This window comes from Pristiophorus japonicus, chromosome 1, assembly GCF_044704955.1.
Source record: "Pristiophorus japonicus isolate sPriJap1 chromosome 1, sPriJap1.hap1, whole genome shotgun sequence".
In the NCBI taxonomy this organism is placed as follows: Eukaryota; Metazoa; Chordata; class Chondrichthyes; family Pristiophoridae; genus Pristiophorus; species Pristiophorus japonicus.
Genome location: NC_091977.1, coordinates 526,898,469 through 526,925,322, shown reverse-complemented (window position 1 = coordinate 526,925,322; position 26,854 = coordinate 526,898,469). Strand labels below are relative to the sequence as shown.

Below are 26,854 nucleotides of genomic sequence, written 5' to 3'. Positions count from 1 at the left end.
AAACTGTTCTAACTGACTAGAACTGGAGCAAACTAAATGCCAAGAATTGCAATTTCGAAGGTACTCCATTCTAAACCAGTTGCTCCAAAAAAACAGGAGCAACTCAGGCCGAAACTTGGCCCCTGTAAGAGGTGATCTCCGCCGCAGTCAGAAACAAATCCAGCTTTTGCCTGAAGGAATTCAGTGAGTCTGCATTCACCACATGAGAGGGCAGCTTGTTCCAGAGGTCAACTGTTCTCTGAGAAAAGAACCACCTCCTGACATCTAACCTAGATCTAGCCCTGGACAACTGAAATTTGTGATCCCTGGTCCTGCCTAACCTACATAATTAAAATAAAATAAAACATAAAAAAATAAGAAATAGGAACAGGACAGGAGTAGGCCATTCGACCCCTCAAGCCTGCTCCGCCATTTAATACGATCATGGCTGATCCGATAATGGACTCAGGTCCACTTCCCTGCACGTTCCCCATAACCCCTTAATCCTTTATCAGTTAAGAAACTGTCTATCTCTGTTAAATTTATTCAATGTCCCAGCTTCCACAGCTCTCTGAGGCAGCGAATTCCACAGATTTACAACGTTCTGAGAGAAGAAATTCCTCCTCATCTCAGTTTTAAATGGGCAGCCCCTTATTCTAAGATTATGTCCCCTAGTTCTAGTCTCCCATATCAGTGGAAATATCCTCTCTGCATCTATCTTGTCAAGCCCCCTCATAAACTTATACGTTTCAATAAGATCACCTCTCATTCTTCTGAATTCCAATGAGTAGAGGCCCAACCTACTCAACCTTTCCTCAGAAGTCAACCCCCTCATCCCCGGAATCAACCTAGTAAACCTTCTCTGAACTGCCTCCAAAGCAAATATGTCCTTTCGTAAATATGGAAACCAAAACTGCACACAGTATTCCAAGTGTGGCCTCATCTCTACCCCATATAAATGTAGCAAGACTTCCCTGCTTTTATGGGTTCAGTGCTGGAACCCCAGTTATTTACAATATACATTAATGATTTAGACTAAGAAATTGAATGTAATATCTCCAAGTTTGCAGATGCCACTAAGCTGGGTGGCAGTGTGAGCTGTGAGGAGGATGCTAAGAGGTTGCAGGGTGACTTGGACAGGTTAGGTGAGTGCGCAAATGCATGGCAGCTGCAGTATAATGTAGATAAATGTGAGGTTATCCACTTTGGTGGCAAAAACAGGGAGGCAGAATATTATCTGAATGGTGACAGATTAGGAAAAGGGAGGTGCAAAGAGACCTGGGTGTCATGGTACATCAGTCATTGAAAGTTGGCATGCAGGTACAGCAGGCGGTGAAGAAGGCAAATGGCATGTTGGCCTTCATCGCGAGAGAAATTGAGTATAGGAGCAGAGAGGTCTTACTGCAGTTGTACAGGGCCTTGGTGCGGCCTCACCTGGAATATTGTGTTCAGTTTTGGTCTCCTAATCTGAGGAAGGACATTCTTGCTATTGAGGGAGTGCAGTGCACGTTCATCAGACTGATTCCTGGGATGGCAGGACTGACATATGAAGAAAGACTGGATCGATTAGGCCTATATTCACTGGAATTTAGAAGAATGAGAGGGGATCTCAAAGAAACATATACAATTCTGACAGGATTGGACAGGTTAGATGCAGGAAGAATGTTCCCGATGTTGGGGAAGTCCAGAAGCAGGGGTCACAGTCTAAGGATAAGGGGTAAGCCATTTAGGACCGAGATGAGGAGAAACTTCTTCACTCATAGAATTGTGAACCTGTGGAATGCTCTACCACAGAAAGTTGTTGAGGCCAGTTCGTTAGATATATTCAAAAGGAAGTTAGAATTGACCCTTACGGCTTAAGGGATTGAGGGGTCTGGAGAGAAAGCAGGAATGGGGTACTGAAGTTGCATGATCAGCCATGATCATATTGAATGGTGGTGCAGGCTCAAAGGGCTAAATGGCCTACTCCTGCACCTATTTTCTATGTTTCTAAAGGCTCAATTTTGGCCACTAGAGATTTCTGGCGTACTTGCCAGAGGTGCGCCAGTTTTCCACGCATGGAAGTGCGGCAAAAATCCTCGGACCGATTTTGGCTGCTGTCCCCGGCATTCTAGCTGCTGGTATGCCGTGGTGACTGGGGCTGTGGGCGGAGCAGGCGTACTGCACTGGAAACAGTGCCGGGACGCTGGACGTGCGCAGTAGGATCGGGATTGCCATGATCACGCATGCGCAGTAGAATCGGGCTCCCGATACTTTGCCCAGCCCAGCCAGCCCAACCCAGCCTCTTCACGCGCCCCCCCCCCGCCGTTCAGCTTCCGTTCAGCCTCCCCCCCACTCCCTCCCATTCAGCCCCTCCTCCCCCCCTCCATGGGATGGGCTAACATAAAATAAGTAAATCAATGGAAAACAAGTTGGTGGACGAATGAAACAAATAGATTTGGAAAAGCAATGTAATAGCAGGTAGAAAAAAAAGAGCTGGTAATTAATCATTTGTGTTAAAATACATGGGTGAGTCACAATAATCGATTGATTTGGCACCTATAGGTGATGTGAGAAAGTTACGTAACGGCTAATTCATGTATAATTGTGGTACTGTAATGTTATTTGACTGCATTACGGCCATGTGGTTCTGTGACCTCAGTGAATTAACATCAAGGACCAGGGCACATATGCCTTTCATTAAACCTGAAAAACTGAGACTTTTTTTAAAAACAAAGTACTGGATCAGTGAAACGTAACCTCACCCCCAACCCCGCATTCAGCCTCCATTCATCCCTCCTCCCCCGCCGCATTCAGCCCCTCCTCCCCTCCCCCTCCCTCCCCCCTCCACCCCCTCCCTCCTCCATCTCCCTCCCCTTCACCCCTCCCCCCCCAGCCCTCACTGTCAGAAACACAGAGAGACACTGACAGAGACAGAGAGAGAGACACACTGACAGAGAGAGAGAGAGACACTGACAGAGACATTGACAGAGACAGAGAGAGAGAGACACTGACAGAGATAGAGACAGAGAGAGAGACACTGACAGAGAGAGAGAGACACTGACAGAGACAGAGAGAGAGAGACACTGACAGAGATAGAGACAGAGAGAGAGACACTGACAGAGACACTGACAGAGACACAGAGAGAGAGACACTGACAGAGAGAGACACTGACAGAGACACTGACAGAGACAGAGAGAGAGAGAGACACTGACAGAGAGAGAGAGACACTGACAGAGATAGAGACAGAGAGAGAGACACTGACAGAGAGAGAGGGACACTGACAGAGACACTGACAGAGACACAGGGAGAGAGAGGGACACTGACAGAGAGAGAGAGACACTGACAGAGACACTGACAGAGAGAGGGACACTGACAGAGACACTGTCAGAGAGAGGGACACTGACAGAGACACTGACAGAGACACAGGGAGAGAGACACTGACAGAGATAGAGACAGAGAGAGAGACACTGACAGAGAGAGATACTGACAGAGACACTGACAGAGACACAGAGAGAGACACAGAGAGAGACACTGACAGAGAGAGAGGGACACTGACAGAGACACAGGGAGAGAGACACTGACAGAGAGAGCGAGACACTGACAGAGACACTGACAGAGACACAGGGAGAGAGACACTGACAGAGAGAGAGAGACACTGACAGAGACACTGACAGAGACACTGACAGAGAGAGAGAGACACTGACAGACACTGACAGAGACAGAGAGAGAGACACACTGACAGAGAGAGAGAGAGACACTGACAGAGACATTGACAGAGACAGAGAGAGAGAGACACTGACAGAGATAGAGACAGAGAGAGAGACACTGACAGAGAGAGAGAGACACTGACAGAGACAGAGAGAGAGAGACACTGACAGAGATAGAGACAGAGAGAGAGACACTGACAGAGACACTGACAGAGACACAGAGAGAGAGACACTGACAGAGAGAGACACTGACAGAGACACTGACAGAGACAGAGAGAGAGAGAGACACTGACAGAGAGAGAGAGACACTGACAGAGATAGAGACAGAGAGAGAGACACTGACAGAGAGAGAGGGACACTGACAGAGACACTGACAGAGACACAGGGAGAGAGAGGGACACTGACAGAGAGAGAGAGACACTGACAGAGACACTGACAGAGAGAGGGACACTGACAGAGACACTGTCAGAGAGAGGGACACTGACAGAGACACTGACAGAGACACAGGGAGAGAGACACTGACAGAGATAGAGACAGAGAGAGAGACACTGACAGAGAGAGATACTGACAGAGACACTGACAGAGACACAGAGAGAGACACAGAGAGAGACACTGACAGAGAGAGAGGGACACTGACAGAGACACAGGGAGAGAGACACTGACAGAGAGAGCGAGACACTGACAGAGACACTGACAGAGACACAGGGAGAGAGACACTGACAGAGAGAGAGAGACACTGACAGAGACACTGACAGAGACACTGACAGAGAGAGAGAGACACTGACAGACACTGACAGAGACACAGAGAGAGACACTGACAGAGAGAGAGAGAGACACTGACAGAGACACTGACAGAGAGAGCGAGACACTGACAGAGACACTGACAGAGACAGAGAGAGAGAGACATGGACAGAAACACAGAGAGAGGCTGACAGAAACACCTTTCCTTCACATAAAGGGAGGACTTCTATTTTTTATTTGCTATTGATTGGTTGCTTATTACTTTGGTCTTGGTGCTTTAGGTGCAGGGTTCCTTCTATTTTTTATTTGTTAATTAATTGCTTATTACTTTTTGTGCTTTGTTTCGTGCTTGGTAATTTAAATGTACTTGTGCTTCTTTAATGTTGTTGTGAAGGTGTTTAGTGCTTTGGAAAATCCTCTAACTTCCCTTCCCTCCCCCCCGCCTGTTGATGTGTCTGCCTCAGCCGGGAGCCTACACTTGCTTATTTATAAAAAGAGAAACAACTGTCCTCAATCAGCAGATATAAGGCAAAATATCATCGCAAGAGGTATTAGCCCATTTTAAGTGATGTGTTTAATGCTTTAGCCCTTTGTGTTTAATGCTTCCCACCCCCCTGTCTCTGGCTGTGCCTGCACTGAACTTAACTCTAGATAAGGTTTTTCAGAACTTACAAAAGTGGACACTTGCTCCATTCTAAGTTAGTTTGGAGCAAATTTTCGCTACCTAAACTTGCAAAACAGGCTGAAGTGGCTGGACACACCCCCTTTTGAAAAAAAAACGGAACTAAAACGAAACTAAACTAACTCACGAGAACTGGAGCAAACTAAATGCTGAGAATTGCGATTTCTAAGATACTCCAAACTAAATAAAACTTGGGCTCTTGTTTGTCAGCTAGAACACTGTCTGTTCCCTTCATTATCTTATAAAACTCAATCACATCCCCCCGAAGTCTACGCTGCCCTATGGTTATGAGTCCCAACTATTTTAACCTATCTTGATAAATAAGATATTTTAGACTTGGAATTAGTCCAGTGGTCCTCTTCTGCATCCTTTCCAGAGCATCAATATCACCTTTGTACATGCTGTCCATTGGGTCCCACAGCCCTGCAAAGTATTGCCGCTTCAAGTAATTATCCCATTCCCTTTTGAAAGTTACTATTGAATCTGCTTCCACTGCCCTTTCAGGCAGCGCATTCCAGATCGTAACAACTCGCTGCGTAAAAAGGTTTTGTTTCCCCCTCACTTCTGTTGCCACTTATCTGAAATCGGTGTCCTCTGTTCCTCACCGACACTCCCACCAGTGGAAACCGTTTCTCCCTACGTACTCGAACAAAATCCCTCACAATTATCCACATCGCATTTCTGCTTGTACAAACATAGAAAATAGGAGCAGTCGTCGGCCATTCGGCCCTTCGAATCTGCACCGCCATGCAATATGATCATGGCTGATCCTCTATCTCAACACCATATTCCTGCTTTTCTCCCTTGATGCCTTTTGTTTCTAAAAATCTATCTATCTCCCTCTTAAATATATTCAGTGACTTGGCCTCCACAGCTTTTTGTGGTAGAGAATTCCACAGGTTCACCACCCTCTGAGTGAAAAAATTTCTCCTCATCTCAGTCCTAAATTTCCTACCCCGTATCCTGAGACTGTGACCCCTTGTTCTAGACTTCCCAGCCAGGGGAAACATCCTCCCCGCATCCAGTCTATCCAACCCCGTCAGAATTTTATACGTTTCAATGAGATCCCCTCTTATTCTTCTAAACTCTAGTGAATACAGGCCCAGTCGACCCAATCTCTCCTCATACGACAGTTCTGCCCTCCCAGGAATCAGTCTGGTGAACCTTCGCTGCACTCCCTCTGTGGCAAGTGTATTCATTTCACAGATTTATTATCTGTTTAAAGTGCCCCGCTGAGCAGCTTGAGGAAACACTGGTCGGATTTGGTGCATTTGTGAGCAATCACATCAAATATCCACCATTGCTGACACACAGACCCTTGGTCACAGCAGAGTAAAGCAAACTGCTGCATTATATCTCCATCTGACTGGAACTAATCATATAAGCAAATTACAGAAGATCTTAAAAGAGCGTCCGATTGATCGAGTACCATAAAAAGTTGACGGTAATGACTGCGGGAGCTCAGCAATTGGCCTCGGCTGGCTGGAGCAGTGAGTGGGATGGGTAAGCAATGCTTATGTTTCGACTTGATGTTGTTGCTGGAAAGCGTATGTGCTTGGGTGTTAGATGAGCAAAGCATTGGCTCATCTGTAATGGCCCGGGTGATCAAATAGGCTGTCAACACTCCCGGTCCAGGCTTCACACATGAAGAATTGGGACTTGTCGAAGTACTGCAAGGCCCGAGGGCAACCTGCGGCATTGACGTCTCCAGCATCACTCAGTACTCCCAAGATGTGGAAGGGGGAGGAGCGGGCGCACCAGAAAAGCAGACCGCTTCCGCTCAGCCTCGCAACGATTGGCTGGGCTTTTTGCATCGGAGGTCGGTGAATTTAAGGAAAGCCATGGAGAAAGATGTTGGGCCGTAAATTGCGGCCTCTCCGGGCGGGTACAATGTGCGCACGTGGCCGAAGAGGCCCCACAAGTGACGGTTCTCGGTGCGCGAGGCACATGCGCCCGAACCCGGCACTTGCGATCTGTCAAAATGTCTCGCCCACATCACCAGGAGAAGGACATCCGCGCGAGAGAGATTGGGCTGTTTGCCCATCTGTTGCCCAGCGAATGTCCTTCAAACTCTTACGCCCGGTAAAAGCTGGCATCGGGTCTGCTTTTACCTGCCGTAAGTGTTTTTAAAGATAGAAAAATTAAATTTTGTCAGTCATTTTTATTTTACAAACCCTGTCCATTAAGGTAAGTTTATTTTTACCCCTATTAAAACATTTAAAAACAAATTCAGAAATGTTTTTTGTCTAAAACATTCAATTTCATTCATTTTAAATATGTGAGGTGTTTTTTTTTATTTATTGTGTTGTGTTTCTGTGTTTTGGGGGTATTCTCATTGATTGTAATGGGAGCTCGTACAACCGGAACTCCCATTATTATCAATGAGAATATTCCATGTTCATTGCTGATCCAGGCCCACATGATCCCAGGTTACGTTTACGTTCCTGGGATGTGTGAGCCCACGCGCTGGGCAGCGATAGGAGTCCTCAGACCGTAAGTATATGTTCCTCCAGCACTACATGGTGCTTTCGTAAAAAAAATTCCGGTCGGAATTGTCAGCCCGCAGCAAGCCTCCGATGGCAATTTCTGGGCCGTCAAATAATTGAATATAAGGCTCTCAAGTTTCTGTTTGTTTCCGCTGTTAATATCACCGCATCTGGGGGCGTGGCCAGTTTTGTGGGCGGGGCCTGATCCAGAATCTTGAACCGGCGAAAAAGATGAGCGCCATCATTATCATCATCATCATCATAGGCAGTCCCTCGGAATCGAGGAAGACTTGCTTCCACCCTAAACATTAGTCCTTAGGTGGCTGTACAGTCCAATACGAGAACCACAGTCCCAGTCACAGGTGGGGCAGATAGTCGTTGAGGGTAAGGGGTGGGTGGGACAGGTTTTCCGCACGTCCTGATGATGAGCGTAAAAACACGACTGTCAGCGGTAGTGTCTTTAACCATGAAGATCGATACAAAAAATGTGTTCAATATCATTGCCATTTCCCTGTTCCCCATTATTAATTCCCCAGTCTCATCCTCTAGAGGACCAACATTTACTTTAGCCACTCTTTTTCTTTTTATGTACTTGTAGAAACTCTTACTATCTGTTTTTATATTTCGTGCTTGTTTACTTTCATAATCTATCTTCCCTCTCTTTATTATTTTTTTAGCCGTTCTTTGCTGGCTTTAAAATGTTCCCAATCCTCAGGCCTCCCACTAATCTTGGCCACATTGTATGCTCTTGTTTTCAATTTGGTACCATCCCTTATTCCTCAGTTAGCTACGGGTGGTTATCCCTTCTCTTACAGTCTTTCCTTCTCATTGGGATATATTTTTGTTCCGAGTTCTGAAATATCTCCTTAAATGCCTGCCACTGCTCATCAACCGTCCCACACTTTAATCTATTTTCCCAGTCCACTTTAGCCAACTCTGCCTTCATACCTTTGTAGTCTCCTTTATTTAAGCTTAGGACACTGGTCTGAGAACCAACTTTCTCACACTCCAACTGAATTTGAAATTCAACCATGTTATGGTCACTCATTCCTAGAGGATCCTTTACTATGAGATCATTTATTAATCCTGTCTCATTACACAGTACCAGGTCTAAGATAGCCTGCTACCTGGTTGGTTCTGTGGAATTCTCTTCCGCAGAAAGTTGTTGAGGCCAGTTCGTTAGATATATTCAAGAGGGAATTGGATATGGCCCTTACGGCTAAAGGGATCAAGGGGTATGGAGAGAAAGCAGGAAAGGGGTACTGAGGTGAATGATCAGCAATGATCTTATTGAATGGTGGTGCAGGCTCGAAGGGCCGAATGGCCTATTCCTGCACCTATTTTCTTTGTTTCTATGTAATCCGGGCGCAACAGATCAGGGAATTTTAAACGTGAATAACGCCCCAGACCACTGACGCTTGTGTTTTTACGCTCATCATCAGAATGTGCGGCAAACCTGTCCCACCCATCCCTTCCCTCAACGACTATTTGCCCCACCTGTGACAGGGACTGTGGTTCTCGTATTGGACTGTTCAGCCACCTAAGGACTAATGTTTAGAGTGGAAGCAAGTCTTTCTCGATTCCGAGGGACTGCCTATGATGATGATGATGATGATGGTGCTCATCTTTTCCGCTGGTTCAAGATTCAATTTGTCTGGATCAGGCCCCACCCACAAAGATGGCCACGCCCCCCCCCCCCCCCTCCACCCCCAGGGCGACAATGTGACATTCCTCCGGTTGCTCTGGTTCGGGATGTCTCGTCAAACAGCGCTCACTTCCTGAGGTGCGCAGGGACTACTTTGTGAAAGTTTTTTCATTTTACTAAGAAAACTGAGTAGTGCGCACCCGATTGAAACTATTCGACACTTCTCACACAGTTTTTTCACGTTTGTTTTCAGTGATTTTAAATCAGGGGTTCTCCCAATGCTGGTGGACTGGACACCAGTGTTCACTTTGAGCTGTGCAGCCGTACCGCGCTCTGGTGCTCCATCGCAGTCGGGTCACCGACCGGTGCGCGAATCACGAATGGAGCACGCAGTTGGTTAAAGGGGCCCCGTGATCGGCCCCCCCTCCCAAAATAAGAGAACATTCTTATTAAAAATGCTTATTTTTGGTGATCAACCCATTTTCGGCAGTATTGATAAAACTGCACCAGGTTACCGCTCTTAAACACATCAGGAATACTGTTTAATGGAAAGAAAAATATAACCAAATGAACAAGTTCCATTAAGAACATAAGAAATAGGAGCAGGAATAGGCCATTCGGTCCCTCGAGCCTGCTCCACCATTCAATGAGATCATGGCTGATCTGATCATGGACTCAGCTCCACTTCCCTGCCTGCTCCCTATACCCTTTACTCCCTAATCGCTCAAAAATCTGTCCATCCCCGCCTTAAATATATTCAATGACCCAGCCTCCACAGCTCTCTGGGGCAGAGAATTCTACAGATTTACAACCCTCTGAAAGAAGAAATTTCTCCTCATCTCAGTTTTAAATGGGTAGCCCCTTATTCTAAGACTATGTCCCCGAATGTTAGTTTCCCCAATGAGTGGAAATATCCTCTCTGCATCCACCTTGTCGAGCCCCCTCATTATCTTATAAGTTTCGATAAGATCACCTCTTATTCTTTTGAACTCCAGTGAGCGGAGGCCCAACCTACTCAACCCATTCTCATAAGTCAACCCCCTCGTCTCCGAAATCAACCTCGTGAACCTTCTCTGCACAGCCTCCATTGCAAGTATATCCTTGCAAGTACATACGGAGGCCAAAACTGTACGCAGTACCCCAGGTGTGGCCTCACCAATAACCTGTACAGTTGTAGCAGAACTTCTCTGCTTTTATACTCCATCATGAAGCAATAAAGGCCAACATTCCATTTGCCTTCCTGATTACTTGCTGTACCTGCATACTAACTTTTTGTGTTTCATGTACAAGGGCCCCCAGGTCTCTCTATATTGCAGCCCTTCGCAATTTTTCTCCATTTAAATTACAATTTGCTTTTCTATTATTTATGCCAAAGTGGATAACCTCACATTTTCCCACATTACACTCCATCTGCCAAATCTTTGCCCACTCACTTAGCCTGTCTACATCCCTTTGCAGATTTTTTGTGTCCTCCTCACAATTTGCTTTCCCAGCCTTCTTTGTATCATCAGAAAATTTGGCTTCATTACACTCGGTCCCTTCATCCAAATCATGAATATAGATTGTAAATAGTTGAGGACGCAGCATCAATCCCTGCGGCACCCCACTAGTTACTGTTTGCCAATCGGAAAATGACCCCTTTATCCCGACTCTTTGTTTTCTGTTAGTTCGGCAATCCTCTATCCAGGCTAATATATTACCCCCAACCCCGTGAGCTTTTATCTCGTGCAGTAACCTCTTATGTGGCACCTTATCGAATGCCTTCTGGAAATCCAAATACTCTACATCCACTGGTTCCCCCTTATCCACCCTACTCGTTACATAGAAACATAGAAATTTACAGTGTAGAAGGAGCCCATTTCGACCCATTATGTCTACGCCAGCCGACAAAGTGCCACATGGCCCTTGGTCAGCAGCCCTCAAGGTTATAATGACAGAAAGGCAAAGAGCACGCAGCCAAACCAGTCCACCTCACACCACTGCGACACCCCTTATACTGAAATATTCTACACTCCAACCCAAGCAGAGCCATGTGATCTCCTGGGAGAGGCAAAAACCAGATAAAAACCCAGGCCAATTTAGGGAGAAAAAATCTGGGAAAATTCCTCTCCGATCCATCCAGGCAATCAAAAGTAGTCCAGGAGATCACCTTGGCCCTATTCTATTCCCGGCAGTACTTACCATTATATCTGCGCCGTTGAACAAAAGGTCATCCAGTCTAATCCCACTTACCAGCTCTAGGTCCGTAACTCTGCAGGCTGCTGCACTTTAAGAGCCCATCCAACCATTTCTTAAAAGTGGTGAGGGTGTCTGCATCCACCACTCTTCCAAGCAGCGAGTTCCAGATTCCCACATCCCTCTGCGTTAAGCAGCACCCCCTCAAATCCCCTCTAAACCTTCCACCAACCACCTTAAAACTATGCCTCCTCATAATAGACCACTCCACCAATGGAAATAGGCCCTTACTATCCACTATGTCCAGGCCTCTCAATATTTTATACACCTCAATGAGGTCTCCTCTCAACCTCCTCTGTTCCAATGAGAACAAACCCAGCCTATCCAATCTGTCCTCATAACTAAGATTCTCCATTCCAGGCAGCATCCTAGTAAATCTCCTCTGCACCCTCTCTTGTGCAATCACGTCCTTCCTATAATACGGCCACCAGAACTGCACGCAGTACTCCAGCTATGGCCTAACCAAAGTATTATACAATTTAAGCATAACCTCCCTGCTCTTATATTCTATGTCTCAGCCAATAAAGGCAATCATCCGTATGCCTTCTTAACCACCTTATCCACCTGGCCTGCTACTTTCAGGGATCTGTGGACAAGCACTCCAAAGTCCTTTTGTTCATCTACACTATTAAGTGGCCTACTGCTTAATGTGTTTACCCTTTCCTTGTTAGCCCTCCCAAAGTGCATCACCTCACACTTCTCTGAATTAAATTCCATTTGCCACTGCTCTGCCCACCTGACCAGTAGCTTGATATCCTCCTGCAGCCCATGACTTTCCTCTTCATTATCAACCACGCAGCCAATTTTAGTGTCATCTGCAAACTTCTTAATCATACTCCCTATATTCAAATCTAAATCGTTGATATATACCACAAAAAGCCACAAAGAACTCTAGCAAATGTATCAAACATGCTTTCCCTTTCATAAAACCATGCTGACTCTGCTTTATTGAATCATGCTTTTCCAAATGCCCGATCATGGTGGTTCATGAAAGATTTTAAGTTTGTGATTTGCAAATGAATTTTACCGGAAACCTGAACTGTAACCTAACCAGCGCAATGTCGAGTGCATTTTGGGCACTATTTCCCAGTCGAGCCCAGAGTGGAGACTCTACCCTGTTATTGTCAAATGGAGAGCGATCCTGGGTTTATAGTTGTGCCGAGAGCTGTTTGCTTTGCCGTGCTCCCCGGCTATCATTAGTGCCCTAACACGATTCTCAAGCTCCAATTTACCTACTATCTCCTTATTGCCTAATTAGTGCATGCTAAGAACCTAATTAAATTTAATTTGCTTGTGTTTGTTTGATACATAATACATTCCGAGTGGCGTGCTCTGCTGAATATGGATCTCTGAGGCTGATGGAGTCAGACTTTGCTTAATCGCCTCCCCTCCTTTGCAGAGCTGTATCACCTTGCCATGCCAGAATCGGCCAGCATTGACTCTACTGTCGGGAGGGTAATGGCAACGGACGTAGATATTGGAGAAAATGCAGAAATGAACTACACAGTCGAAGCTGGCGACGGCTCGGATTCATTCGGCATATTTACAGATAGCGAGACTCAGGAAGGGGTCATCATATTGAAGAAGGTTTGGTTCAACAGGCTTACTCCGAGATTTTTTTTTCTCTTAAGATTTTCAGAAATTCAACTTCGTTCTTCTTCTTTAAATAAATGTGTATAAAATTTGTACATGAAACATGTTAAATTCTTAAGGGGCCTAACAGAGTAAATGCTGGGAGGCTGTTTGCCCTGGCTGGGGAGTCTAGAACCAGGGAGCATGGTCTCAGAATAAGGGGTCAGCCATTTAGGACTGAGATGAGGAGACATTTCTTCACTCAGAGGGTGGTGAATCTTTGGAGTTCTCTACCCCAGAGGGCTGTGGAGACTCAGTCGTTGAGTATATTCAAGACAGAGATTGATAGATTTTTGGATACTAAGGGAACCAAGGGATACGGAGATTGGGCGGAAAGTGGATCATGGAATCATAGAAATTTACAGCACAGAAGGAGGCCATTTTGGCCCATTGTGTCCATGCCGGCCGACAAAGAGCTATCCAGCCTAATCCCACTTTCCAGCTCTTGGTTCGTAGCCCTATAGGTTACGGCACTTCAAGTGCACATCCAAATACTTTTTAAATGTGGTGAGGGATTCTGCTTCTACCTTCCTATCCATTCTAGAGTTGAGGGCGAAGATCAGCCCATGATCTTATTGAATGATGGAGCAGGATCGAGGGGCCGAATGGCCTACTCCTGCTCCTATTTCTTATGTTCTTATCTTTGGTCACGTTGATGTCATAATCTGTGGTATAAAAGGTGTATATTCATAACCAACTCTAAAACCACAGGAAACAGAGTGGCCTATTAGCTGAAGCATTGAACAGTGAGCTTGAGTTCATGTCAAAAGGCTACAGCTCACTCAAACACTTCAATAAAGATAAAATTAAATATGGAACAAAATAAAAACTAATCCTGGCCAAGTATAGTTTGGATAAGTGGGGAATTCCCCTCAGTGATTTATATGTTTTTGATGCATTATATATTTTTGAAAAGGAAGGAGAGGAAGGTTAGCCTGACATCAGTAGTGGGGAAAATGTTGGAATCAATCATTAAGGATGAAATAGCAGCGCATTTGGAAAGCAGTGGCAGGATCGGTCCAAGTCAGCATGGATTTATGAAAAGGAAATCATGTTTGACAAATCTTCTAGAATTTTTTGAGGATGTAACTAGTCGAGTGGACAAGGGAGAACCAGCGGATGTGGTGTATTTGAACTTTCAAAAGGCTTTTGACAAGGCCCCACACAAGAGATTGGTGTGCAAAATTGAAGCATATGGTATTGGGGATAATGTATTGACATGGATCGAGAACTGGTTGGCAGTCAAGAAGCAGAGAGTCGGGATAAATGGGTCCTTTTCAGAATGGCAGGCAGTGCCGCAGGGCTCAGTGCTGGGACCCCAGCTATTTACAATATACATTAATGAGTTGGACGAAGGAATTGAATGTAATATCTCCAAGTTTGCAGATGACACTAAACTGGGTGGCGGTGTGAGCTGTGAGGAGGATGCTAAGAGGCTGCAGCGTGACTTGGACAGATTAGGTGAGTGGGCAAATGCATGGCAGATGCAGTATAATGTGGATAAATGTGAGATTATCCACTTTGGTTACAAAAACAGGGAGGCAGAATATTATCTGAATGGTGTCAGATGACGCAAAGGGGAGGTGCAACAAGACCTGGGTGTCATGGTACATGTCATTGAAAGTTGGCATGCACGTACAGCAGGCGGTGAAGAAGGCAAATGGCATGTTGGCCTTCATAGCTAGGGGATTTGAGTATAGGAGCAAGGAGGTCTTGTTGCAGTTGTACAGGGCCTTGGTGAGGCCACACCTGGAATGTTGTGTTCAGTTTTGGTCTCCTAATCTGAGGAAGGACGTTCTTGCTATTGAGGGAGTGCAGCAAAGGTTCACCAGACTGATTCCCGGGATGACGGGACTAACATATGAAGAAAAACTGGATCGACTAGGCTTATATTCACTGGAATTTAGAAGAATGAAAGGGAATCTCATAGAAACATCTAAAATTCTGACGGGATTGGACAGGTTAGATGCAGGAAAAATTTTCCCGATGTTAGGGCAGTCCAGAACCAGGGGTCACAATCTAAGGATAAGGGGTAAGCCACTTATGGCCGAGATGAGGAGAAAATTCTTCACTCAGAGAGTTGTGAGCATGTGGAATTCTCTACCACAGAAAGTTGTTGAGGCCATTTCGTTAGATATATTCAAAAAGGAGTTAGATGTGGCCCTTACAGCTAAAGGGATCAAGGGGTATGGAGAGAAAGCAGGAATGGGGTACTGAAGTTGTATGATCTGCCATGATCATATTGAATGGTGGTGCTGACTCGAAGGGCCGAATGGCCTACTCCTGCACGTATTTTCTATGTTTCTATGTTTCCACAAACCCAGTGATTCAAGAACCATTGAGTTATCATAGAATCATGAAATCATAGAAATGTATAGCACATCGTATCTGTGCCGGCTCTATGAAAGAGCTATGCAATTAATTAGTCCCACTCCCCCTACACTTTCCCCATATCCTTGCAAATATTTTATTTTCAAGTATTTATACAATTCCCTTTTAAAAGTTACGACTGAATCTGCTTCCATCACCCTTTCAGGCAATGTGTTCCAGATTGTTACAATTCGCTGCGGAAAAAAAATTGTTTCCTCATTTTCAAGATTATAGTAATTACTGAGACATGGCTGAAAGAGGGGCAGGTATGGCAGCTCAACATTCCTGGTTACAGGGTTTTCAGACGGGTTAGAGCGGGGGTAATAAAAGGAGGCGGGGTCAGAGTATTAATCAAAAAGTCAATTACAGCTGTGAGAAGGGATGATATGTTGGAGGAGTCATCAAGCGAGGCCATATGGGTTGAATTGAAGAACAAAAAAAGGAGCGATCACACTACTTAAAAAAAAGGGCAAGCTTAATAAATCTAGAGCCCCCTGGGTGTCAAGGGACATACAGGGTAAGATAAAGAAAAAAAGAGAAGCTTATGACAGATACCGAGAACTCAACACTGCAGAAACTCTAAAGGAGTATAAGAAGTGCAGGGGTGCAATTAAAAAAGATATCAGGAAAGCAAAGAGAGAGCATGAATAAATGTTGGCAAGTAAAATCAGGGAAAACCCAAAGATGTTTTCTAAATACATTAAGAGCAAGAAGGTAACTAGAGGAAGCGTGGGGCCTATTAGAGACCATAAATGAAATTTGTGTGTGGTGGCAGTATGATTCTTAATGAATATTTTGCATCTGTTTTCACAAAAGACAGGAGCGATGCAGACTTTGCAATGAGGAAGGAAGAGTGTGAAATATTAGATGAGATAAACATAGTGAGAGAGGAAGTATTAAGGGGCTTAGCAGCTTTGAAAGTGGATAAATCCTCAGGCCCAGATGAAATGTAACCCAGGCTGTTAAGAGAAGCAAAAGTGGAAATAGCAGAGGCTCTGACCATCATTTTCCAGGCCTCTCTGGCTACAGGTGCGGTGCCAGAGGACTGGAGGACATCTAGTGTTGTACCTTTGTTTAAAAAGGGAGAAATGGATAGACCGAGTAATTACAGGCCAGTTAGCTTAACCTCAGTGGTGGGAAAATTATTGAAAAACATCCTGAAGGACAGGATAAATATTAATTTGGAAAGACATGGATTAATCAAGGATAGTCAGCATGGATTTGTTAAGGGGAAATTGTGTCTGACTAACTTAATTGAATTTTTCGAGAAGTAACCAGGAGGGTCGATGAGGGCAGTGCGTATGATGTAGTGTATATGGATTTTAGCAAAGCTTTTGGTAAGAAGATCCCATATGGCAGACTGGTCACAAAAGTAAAAGCCCATGGGATCCAGAGCAAAATGGCAAGTTGGATCCAAAATTGGATTAGAGATAGGAAGCAAATGGTAATGGTTGATGGGTGTTTTTGTGACTGGAAGGCTGTATCTAGTGGGGTTCCACAGGGCTCAGTGCTGGGTCCCTTGCTTTTTGTGGTATATATCAATGACTTGGACTTGAATTTTGGGGGTATGATTAAGAAGTTTGCAGATTAAATTAAAATAGGCTGTGACGTTGATAATGAAGAAGAAAGCTGCGGATTGCAGGTAGATTATTTAAATGGAGAAAGATTGTGAGGTGCTGCAGTACAGCGGGACCTTGGGGTACTTGTGCATGAAACACAAAAGAATAATATGCAGATACAGCAAGTGATCAGGAAGGCCAATGGAATTTTAGCCTTTATTGCAAAGGGGATGGAGTATAAAAGCAGGGAAGTCTTGCTACAGCTATACAGGGTATTGGTGAAGCCACACCTGGAATACTGCGTGCAGTTTTGGTTTCCATATTTATGAAAGGATATACTTGCTTTGGAGGCAGTTCAGAGAAGGTTCACTAGGTTGATTCCGGAGATGAAGGGATTGACTTATGAGGAAAGGTTGAGTAGGTTGGGCCTCTACTCATTGGAATTCAGAAGAATGAGAGGTGATCTTATCGAAACCTACAAGATTATGAGGGGGCTTGACAAGGTAGATGCAGAGAGGATGTTGTCACTGATGGGGGAGACTAGAACTAGCGGACATGATCATAGAATAAGGAACTGCTCATTTAAAACTGAGATGAGGAGAAATTTATTCTCTCAGAGGGTTGTAAATCTGTGGAATTCGTTGCCTCAGAGAGCTGTGGAAGCCGGGACATTGAATAAATTTAAGACAGAAATAGACAGTTTCTTAAACAATAAGGGGATAAGGGGTTATGGGGAGCGGGCGGGGAAGTGGAGCTGAGTCCATGATCAGATCAGCCATGATCTTATTGAATGGCGGAACGGGCTTGAGGGACCATATGGCCTACTCCTGCTCCTATTTCTTATGTTCTTATGTTCTTATCTTCTTATATCAATGTATTGGTCAGGTGGGCGGAACAGTGGCAAATGGAATTCAATCTGGATAAGTTTGAGGTAATGCATTTGGGGAGGGCTAACTAGCCAAGGGAATATACATTAAATGGTACAACAGTGAAAAGTGTGGAGGAACAAAGGAACCTTGGAGAGCAGATTCACAAATCCCTGAAGGTAGCAGGCCAGGTAGATAAGGTGGTTAAGAAGGCATATGGAATACTTGCCTTTATTAGTCGAGTTATGGAATACAAGAGCAATGAGGCTATGCTTGAACTGTATAAAACACTGGTTAGGCCGCAGCTGGAGTGCTGTGTGCAATCCTGGTCACATTACAGGAAAGGTGTGATTACACAGGAAAGGATGCAGAGGAGATTTACAAAACATTGCCTGGACTGGAGAATTTTGGCTATGAGGAAAGATTGGAGATGCTGGGTCTGTTTTCTTTGGAACAGAGGAGGCTGAGGAGGAGACCTGATTGTGGTGTATAAAATTATGAGGGGCGTGGATAGAGTGGATAGGAAGGACCTGTTTCCCTTGGCAGAGGGGTCAACAACCAGGAGGCATAGATTTAAATTAATTGGGGGAGGTATAGAGGACATATGGCGGGAGTTTTCTTTACCCAGAGGGTGATGGGAGTCTGGAACTCACTACCTGAAAGGGTGGTAGAGGCAGAAAGTCTCACCACATATAAAAAATATATGGATGTGCACTTAAAGCACCGTAACCTACAGGGCTACGGACCAAGAGCTGGAAAGTGGGATTAGGCTGGATAGTTCTGACGGCCGGCGTGGAAACGATGGGCTGAAATGGCCTCCTTCCATGATGTAAATCTCTAATATTCTATGATGGCAACCTCTGGTTCTTTGAAAAATTATCTTAAATCTGTGCTCTCTGGTTCCTGACCCTTCTCCCAGTGGAACCACTTTTTCCCTATGTATTCTATCAAGTATTCAACTATCAAATGTTCCATGAAATATTTGATCTCTCTCACCTTTGAAACCTTCGATCACGTTCTTGACCATACATTTATCCAGCTACTTTAAGAATTTAACCCGTGCATGCGATACACGTGACTCAGTTGGTTGTGTGTCTTTGACCAGGAGCACAATTCAGTGCAAATAAATTGCGTGCATACGCAAGTGGGAAAGGTAAGAATTTATTACATACTTGTGCATACATTGGGCATGAGCACAGCCAGGAACTGATATCATCTAATGTCGCCCACAGTACTGGCACCTCCTACCTGGCATTCATCAAGGAGAAAATTAATGTTCATTGTGTGCACCCTCCTTATGAAAGCCTGATATGTGAGAGAATGCAAAGAGAGCGTGGGTTAAGAAAAAAAACACTATTCAGTCTCGTAGTCCATCAATTATATGCATGACTTCCTAGTATGAGGCATCTGTCGCTCAAATCTGCTCAACGCTATGGAAATGAATTTTTTTTTATTTTCAACTGGAGGACGAGGTGCAACAGCTCAGAAATCTGAATTCAGCATCATACAAACTTGAGAATAAAAAGCTGGTATCAGTAAATGTGACCATGAAGCTTCTGAGTTGTTGTTAAAAACCCAACTGGTTCATGAATGTCCTTTAGGGAAGGCAATCTACTGTACTTACCTGATCTGGCCGATATATGACTCCTCATCATCATCGTCATAGGCCGTCCCTCGGAATCGAGGAAGACGTGTTTCCACTCCCAAAGTGAGTTCTTTGATGGCTGAACAGTCCGATACGAGAACCACAAACCCTGTTGCAGGTGGGACAGACATTCGTCGATGTTTGCCGCGCGCTCCTTCCACTGCCTGCGTTTGACCTCTTCACGCTCTTTGCGTTGAGACTCGAAGAGCTCAATGCCCTCCTGGATGGACTTTCTCCATCTCGGGCGGTCTTCGGCCGGGGCCTCCCAGGTGTCAGTAGTGATGTCGCACTTTACCAGGGAGGCTTTGAGGGTGTCCTTATAACATTTCCGCTGCCCACCTTTGGCTCGTTTACCATGAAGGAGCTCCACATAAAGCATACCCACACTAATGTCTCTTAACTGCTCTCTTGGGTGAAGTAGTGAGCCACAGTAACAGTACGGGAACAGTAGCATAGCGGTTACGTTACTGGACTGACCACCCTAATTGGAAGAAATGCTTCCGGGAGGGCGCTGAGCACCTCGAGTCTCATCGCCGACAGCATGCAGAAATCAAGCGCAGGCAGTGGAAGGAGCATGTGGCAAACCAGTCCCCCACCCCTTTCCTCAACGATTCTCTGTCCCACCTGTGACAGGGACTGTGGTTCTCATATTGGACTGTTTAGCCACCCTATGGACTCATTTTTAGAGTGGAAGCAAGTTTTCCTCGATTCCAAGGGACTGCCTATGATGATGATGAACAAACCACAGTTATGAACTAACATTCCAGCAACGCGAGTTCAAATCCCACTATGGCAGCTGGGGAATTTAAATTCTGTTATTTAAATAAATCAGGAACTTTTTTTTTTGAAAGCTAGCATCAGTAATGGTGACCAGGAAACTATACAGATTGTCATGAAAAAAAAACCCAATTGGTTCAAGGGGTATGGAGAGAAAGCAGGAATGGGGTACTGAGGGAATGATCAGCCATGATCATATTGAATGGTGGTGCAGGCTCGAAGAGCCGAATGGCCTGCTCCTGCACCTATTTTCTATGTTTCTACGTTCACTAATTTCCTTTAGGAAAGTATCATGTATGTACTTTTGGGATCACTAGCCACTAGATGGCATCACTGTTGGAGGCCATTGGGCTGTATAAAAGGCCAGACATTTTGTATATAAGTCACTTTGGGCTTTAATAAAGCAGAGCCAAGGTTATACCTCTTGGAGTTAAACAGTATTCAGTCAAACAGTTATTGATTACACAACAGAAAGGAAAGCTGCCATTCTTATCCGGTCTGACCTATATGTGACTTCAGGCCCACAGCAATGTGGTTGACTCTGAAATGGCCCAGTAAGCCATTCAGCCCTTTGAGCCTGCACCAAAACACAATAAGATCATGGCTGATCATTCACATCAGTACCCCTTTCCTGCTTTCTCTCCATAATCCTTGATCCCTTTAGCTGTCAGGGCCGTATCTAACTCCCGTTTGAATATAGCTAATGAACTGACATCAACAACTCTCTGAGATAGAGAATGCCACTGGTTAAGAACTCTCTGAGTGAAGAAGTTTCTCATCTCGGTCCAAAATGGCTTACACCTTATTCTTAAACTGTGACCCCTGGTGCTGGACTTCCCCAACATCGGGAACATTCTTCCTGCATCTTACCTGATCAGTCCCGTCAGAATTTTATGTTTCTATGAGATCCCCTCTCATTCTAAACTCCAGTGAATACAGGTCCAGTAGAAACATAGAAACACAGAAACATAGAAACATAGAAAATAGGTGCAGGAGTAGGCCATTCGGCCCTTCGAGCCTGCACCACCATTCAATAAGATCATGGCTGATCACTCCCTCAGTACTCCTTTCCTGCTTTCTTTCCATACCCCTTGATCCCCTTAGCTGCAAGGGTCATATCTAACTCCCTCTTGAATATATCCAATGAACTGGCATCAACAACTCTCTGCGGCAGGGAATTCCACAGGTTAACAACTCTCTGTTAAGAAGTTTCTCCTCATCTCAGTCCTAAATAGCCTACCCCTTATCCTGAGACTATATCCTCTGGTTCTGGACTTCCCCAACATCGGGAACATTCTTCCCGCATCTAACCTGTCAAGTCCTGTCAGAATCTTATACGTTGCTATGAGAGCTCCTCTCATCCTTCTAAACTCCAGTGACTAAAGGCCCAGTTGATCCAGTCACTCCTCATATGACAGTCCAGCCATCCCTGGAATCAGTCTGGTGAACCTTCGCTGCACTCCTTCAATAGCAAGAACATCCTTCCTCAGATTAGAAGACCAAAACTGAACACAATATTCCAGGTAAGGCCTCACTAAGGCCCTGTACAACTGCAGTAAGACCTCCCTGCTCCTAAACTCAAATCTCCTAGGTCTTCTTCACTGCCTGCTGTACCTGCATGCAAACTTTCAATTACTGATGAACCATGACACCCAGGTCTCATTGCACCTCCCCTTTCCTAATCTGCCGCCATTCAGATAATGTTCTGCCTTCATGTTTTTGGCCTCAAAATGGATAACCTCACAGTTATCCACATTATACTGCATCTGCCATGTATTTGCCCACTCACCTAACCTGTCCAAGTCACCCTGCAGCCTCTTAGCATCCTCCTCACAGCTCACACCGCCACCCAGTTTAGTGTCTTCTGCAAACTTGGAGATATTACACTCAATTCCTTCATATAAATCATTAGTGTATATTGTAAATAGCTGGGGTCCCAGCACTGAGCCCTGCGGCACTCCACTAGTCACTGCCTGCCATTCTGAAAAGGACCCATTTATCCCAACTCTCTGCTTCCTGTCTGCCAACCAGTTCTCTATCCCCATCAGTACATTATCCCCAATACCATATGCTTTGATTTTGCACACCCATCTCTTGTGCGGGACCTTGTCAAAAGCCTTTTGAAAGTCCAAATACACCACATCCACTGGTTCTCTCTTGTCCACTCTGCTAGTTACATCCTCAAAAAATTCCCGATGATTCATCAAGCTTGATTTCCCTTCCATAAATCCATACTGACTTGGACCGATCCTGTCACTGCTTTCCAAATACGCTGCTATTTTATCCTTAATGATTGATTCCATCATTTTTCCCACTACTGCTGTCAGGCCAACCGGTCTGCAATTACCCATTTTCTCTCCCCCTCCTTTTTTAAAAAGTGGTGTTACATTAGCTACCCTCCAGTTCATAGGAACTGATCCAGAGTCAATAGACTGTTGGAAAATGATCATCAGCGCGTCCACTATTTCTAGGGCCACTTCCTTAACTACTCTGGGATGCAGACTATCAGGCCCCGGGGATTTATCGGCCTTCAATCGCATCAATTTCCCTAAACAATTTCCTGCCTAATAAGGCGGGATCCTATGAGATCCCCTCTCATACTAAACTCCAGTGAATACAGGCCCAGTAGATCCAGTCTCTCCTCATATGTCAGTCCTGCCATCCTGGGAATCAGTGTAGTGAACCTTCGCTGCACTCCCTCAATAGCAAGAACGTCCTTCCTCAGATTAGGAGACCAAAACTGAACACAACATTCCAGGCATGAGGCCTCACCAAGGCTCTGTACAACTGCAGTAAGACCTCCCTGCAGCTATACTCAAATCCCCTCGTTATGAGGCGGCTCACCATCTCGTTCTCCAGGGCAATTAGGGATGGGCAATAAATGCCGGCCTTGCCAGCGACGCCCACATCCTGTGAACGAATAAATAAAATTTAAAACTCTGTTGTCTCAAATTCAGGCCAGCTCGGGATGATCAAATAGATGTCGGCCTGACCAGCACCCGCCTCCTGAGAATGAATTAAATAAAAGGAAGGGCAAAACTAGTTAAATATGTGTCAACTGATTAATCAGGCAACGTGGTTATTGACAAGCGATCTGTCTCGGAGTCCAAGGCTGATCAATAACCTAACGTTTTTTTTTTGACCCAGTGGTGAATAATGGATAATGAACCGTGACTGTGCTTTTCTGCAGCCATTGGACTACGAGAGCAAAAGGAGATTTAGCGTCAGAGTGGAGGCAATCAACAAATACATCGATCGGCGCCTCCTCCACCTCGGACCATTTAAAGATGTCACAAACGTCAAAATCAATGTGCGCGATGTGGACGAACCGCCGCGCTTTATCTCTCCTGATTACGTGTTCCAGGTTCAAGAAAACAGAGACGCCGGTGCCTTTGTCGGTGAGGTGGCTGCAAGGGACCCAGATATAGCAAACAATCCAATTAGGTAGGCGAGGTTTGAGCTACAGAGTTGATTGCCAATTCTGTTAAACAGTGTGGAAATGTCTCCTCCGCCCAGTGCTGATTACGGTACCCTGCTGTCCTTCCGACAACGGAAAGAAAATTGCATACTTAAGCCATGCTATTAGGTTCCTTTAAACAGTATCAAAATTTCAAGCCGGTGCAAATGGTCGGCACGAACAGCTGAACGGTTAAAGTGGGCAACCATTATTAGTTTTCATTATGCTTGGACGACGTATTTAATGGGCTTTCAAAATTTTTGCGGAAAAGTGATTGACTTCCAAGTGTCTCATTACTTATTCATTACTGACATGATTGCACTGATGTCTCTTCTCGGCGTTCACTTCTTCTGGCATTATCTGCTGCTGCTGTGGGCAGTTTCAGACGTAATGTATCAAATCCCCTCTCTCCAAATCAATCGCGTTCCGGTGTCAATATTGCAGCAAACAAGACAGAAGCATTAGGAGTCGCTTTCTGGTGATAGCTGCGTGCACATCAAAGCCGAGCCAAATGTACGCCATTTACAGCTCCACCGGGTGTCAATTTACCGCTGATGGAAATTTAAGCGAGCGGTAATGCCACAGATAGAGCTGACTGGGCAATGCCGCATGCGATTCAAGAATAAGCACAAAAGGGGGAGAAATTCGGCCGCGCCTCATTTGGGGCGGTAACCCAGGCTGAGCGGTAATCTGAGCGCATTGAAAAGGTTTGCGTCCTCCCGGCCAGAAATTCGTCAGAATCGGGCGAAGAGCTGACAGGGGTGTTAAATCAGCCGTTGCATACCAGAGCTGGGGGGGGAGGGGAGGGGAGGGATGCTAATGAAAATGCCGGCACTAAATGTCACCAAGTCATTGTGCTTGCGCCAAACCCTGTGATTCAGATCCCGGGAAAAGCCGATTATTAAAGTCACGGTGTAGTAATGCTCCCGTTAAAGTAGTCAAAATCACTTGTTTTCAACCTACACTGACTGTTACGTCGGTCTGCCGCTGCAAACTGGGAGGCTCGTGCACCGTGCTGTGTGTAACCGTTGCACTGACTGTGACCTCCGAGGGATGTTCTTCCTCATCCTTTAAGTAGCCACCAATTAACGACTCTGCAATCCTGGACTGACTGTTTTTCCAGACATTGTTATTGGCGGGCGCTCAATGAGGCGCACGCACCGAATTTACCGATCGGGGCGCAAGCGTGGGCGTTGCACCAGGAATACGCCATGATCGGAGCGATCGTCAGCAGCCGGGCGCTAATGGTCTGCGCCCCCAGTGAGCCTCGAATGAATTTTCGGTCGTGGCACTAAACGCTGCGCGCCCGGTCGGTAACCTCTTACGGTCCCATTAGCGTCCCCTCTGGCCGCTAACTGAGACGTTAGACAACCTAAAATCCAGCCCTTTAAAAAACTTAAGAAATAGAAGCAGGAGTCGGCCATTCGTTGCTTTGAGCCTGCTCCGCCATTTAATAAAACCATGGCTGATCTTCTGCCTCAACTCCACCTTCTCGCCCAATCTCCATATACCTTGATTCGCTTAGAGTCGACAAATCTATCGATCTCTGCCTTGCATCCAAAGCTCTCTGATTTCTCCTCATCTCAGTCCTAAATGGCTGACCCCCTTATTCTGACTGTGTCCCCTGACTCGAGACTCCCCAGCCAGGGGAAGCATCCTCCGGGCACCCACCCTGTCAAGCCCTGCAGGAATTGTATATCTTTCAATGAGAGGGTGTGGTTTCAAAGCAGGGTGTGGATCCGGTGGTGGAATAAGCAATAGCCCAGAATGAAGGGTATTTAGTATTACGTAAGCCCAGGCATCAGCAGAGAGGCACAGGCCTGAGTGACATCGCCCAAAACAAAGGAATTTATCACAAAGGGCATGAATGGTGCAACAATGATCTGTTGCATCATGGAAAAGATGATGCTTCTGAGCCAACGGAGGAGTAATTGACAAGACCCAGTTACAGTGAAGTGGCTGAACCCAAGCTTAAAAGCCTAGACAGTGTAAATGCCACAACGGAAGACATTGGCATGTCACTGCTAAGTTTCACCTAAACTTATGGCATCTGACATTAAACTCCACACATATGTAGATAGGTGAAAGATCAGCCCTGATCTCACTGAATGGCGGATCAAGCTCGATGGGCTGAATGGCCCACTCCTGTTCTTATGTTGCTGTAGATCCCCTACATAAGAAAATAAGAACATAAATAATCGGAGCAGGATTAGGCCATTTGGCCCCTCGAGCCTGCTCCGCCATTTAATAAGATCATGGCTGATCTGATCATGGACTCCACCTAACCCTCACTCTCTATCTACATTATCACATCCTACGTCACTAGCCAGCCCTCACACTCACCCTCATCCTTGTCCAATCATACCAACTAACAACACACAAGGGTAGGCACTTGGGTGTTATTGCCAATGCTGATGTAAAGTTTCTGTTAATGTGTTGTCAAATATTGAAATCTTTACTTTCAACACTTTGCTTTCTTGGACAGATCTGTGTGCACCTTTGGAAGTGGCCCAGTGAGTTGTAGTGAATGGTGAGACATAACAGTACAACCCGCAATGGTGATGAGTGCGAATGGAATGGCTCGGGCATTGTAGGGATGCTTTATGGTTTATGGTGCTGGTGTGAGGTGGTGTCAACCTGGCGCATCAAGTGACAGCCAGGGTGTACAGCGTCAAGTGAAGTAAATGTTGCCTTGGTGAGGCCTTCCCTGGCCTCCCGGGCAGCAATGTGGTCGGGTGCTGATACATCCAGCATCGGTTGATTGTGGAGAAGGTTGGTGTTGGTGATGATGCTGGTGTGACCTGGTAATGCTGGCGTGCCTGGTGATGTTGGTATTGGGGCTGATCGCGGTGGGATTCTGAGGGACAAAGTGAGATTTTTTTCAAGGGCACCGATGCTGATGGAATAGATGGCAGCTGAAGTTGAGATGATAGCAGCGATCTGTCAACGGTGAGAGAGGCTGCTCCAAGGAGGTGACACTCCAGAGGCGGCATGAGGAAACATGTTTTTACACGGCGAGTGGTTATGATCTGGAATGCGCTGCCTGATAGGGCGGTGGAAGCAGATTCAATAGTAACTTTCAAAAAAGAAT

The 26,854-nt window shown here is 45.5% G+C and overlaps 1 protein-coding gene across 6 annotated transcripts in view; it reads left to right on the top strand.

The window, feature by feature from the left end:
* The window catches only part of LOC139277834 (cadherin-7-like), a 509,491-nt gene that overhangs the window by 450,020 nt on the left and 32,617 nt on the right, over positions 1–26,854 (top strand). For all 6 annotated transcript variants that reach the window (XM_070896546.1, XM_070896548.1, XM_070896549.1 and 3 more), the window contains 2 exons: positions 12,857–13,044; positions 23,497–23,750. In XM_070896546.1, coding sequence (XP_070752647.1) covers positions 12,857–13,044; positions 23,497–23,750 — 442 coding nt within the window. The remainder of the gene's footprint in view (positions 1–12,856; positions 13,045–23,496; positions 23,751–26,854) is intronic.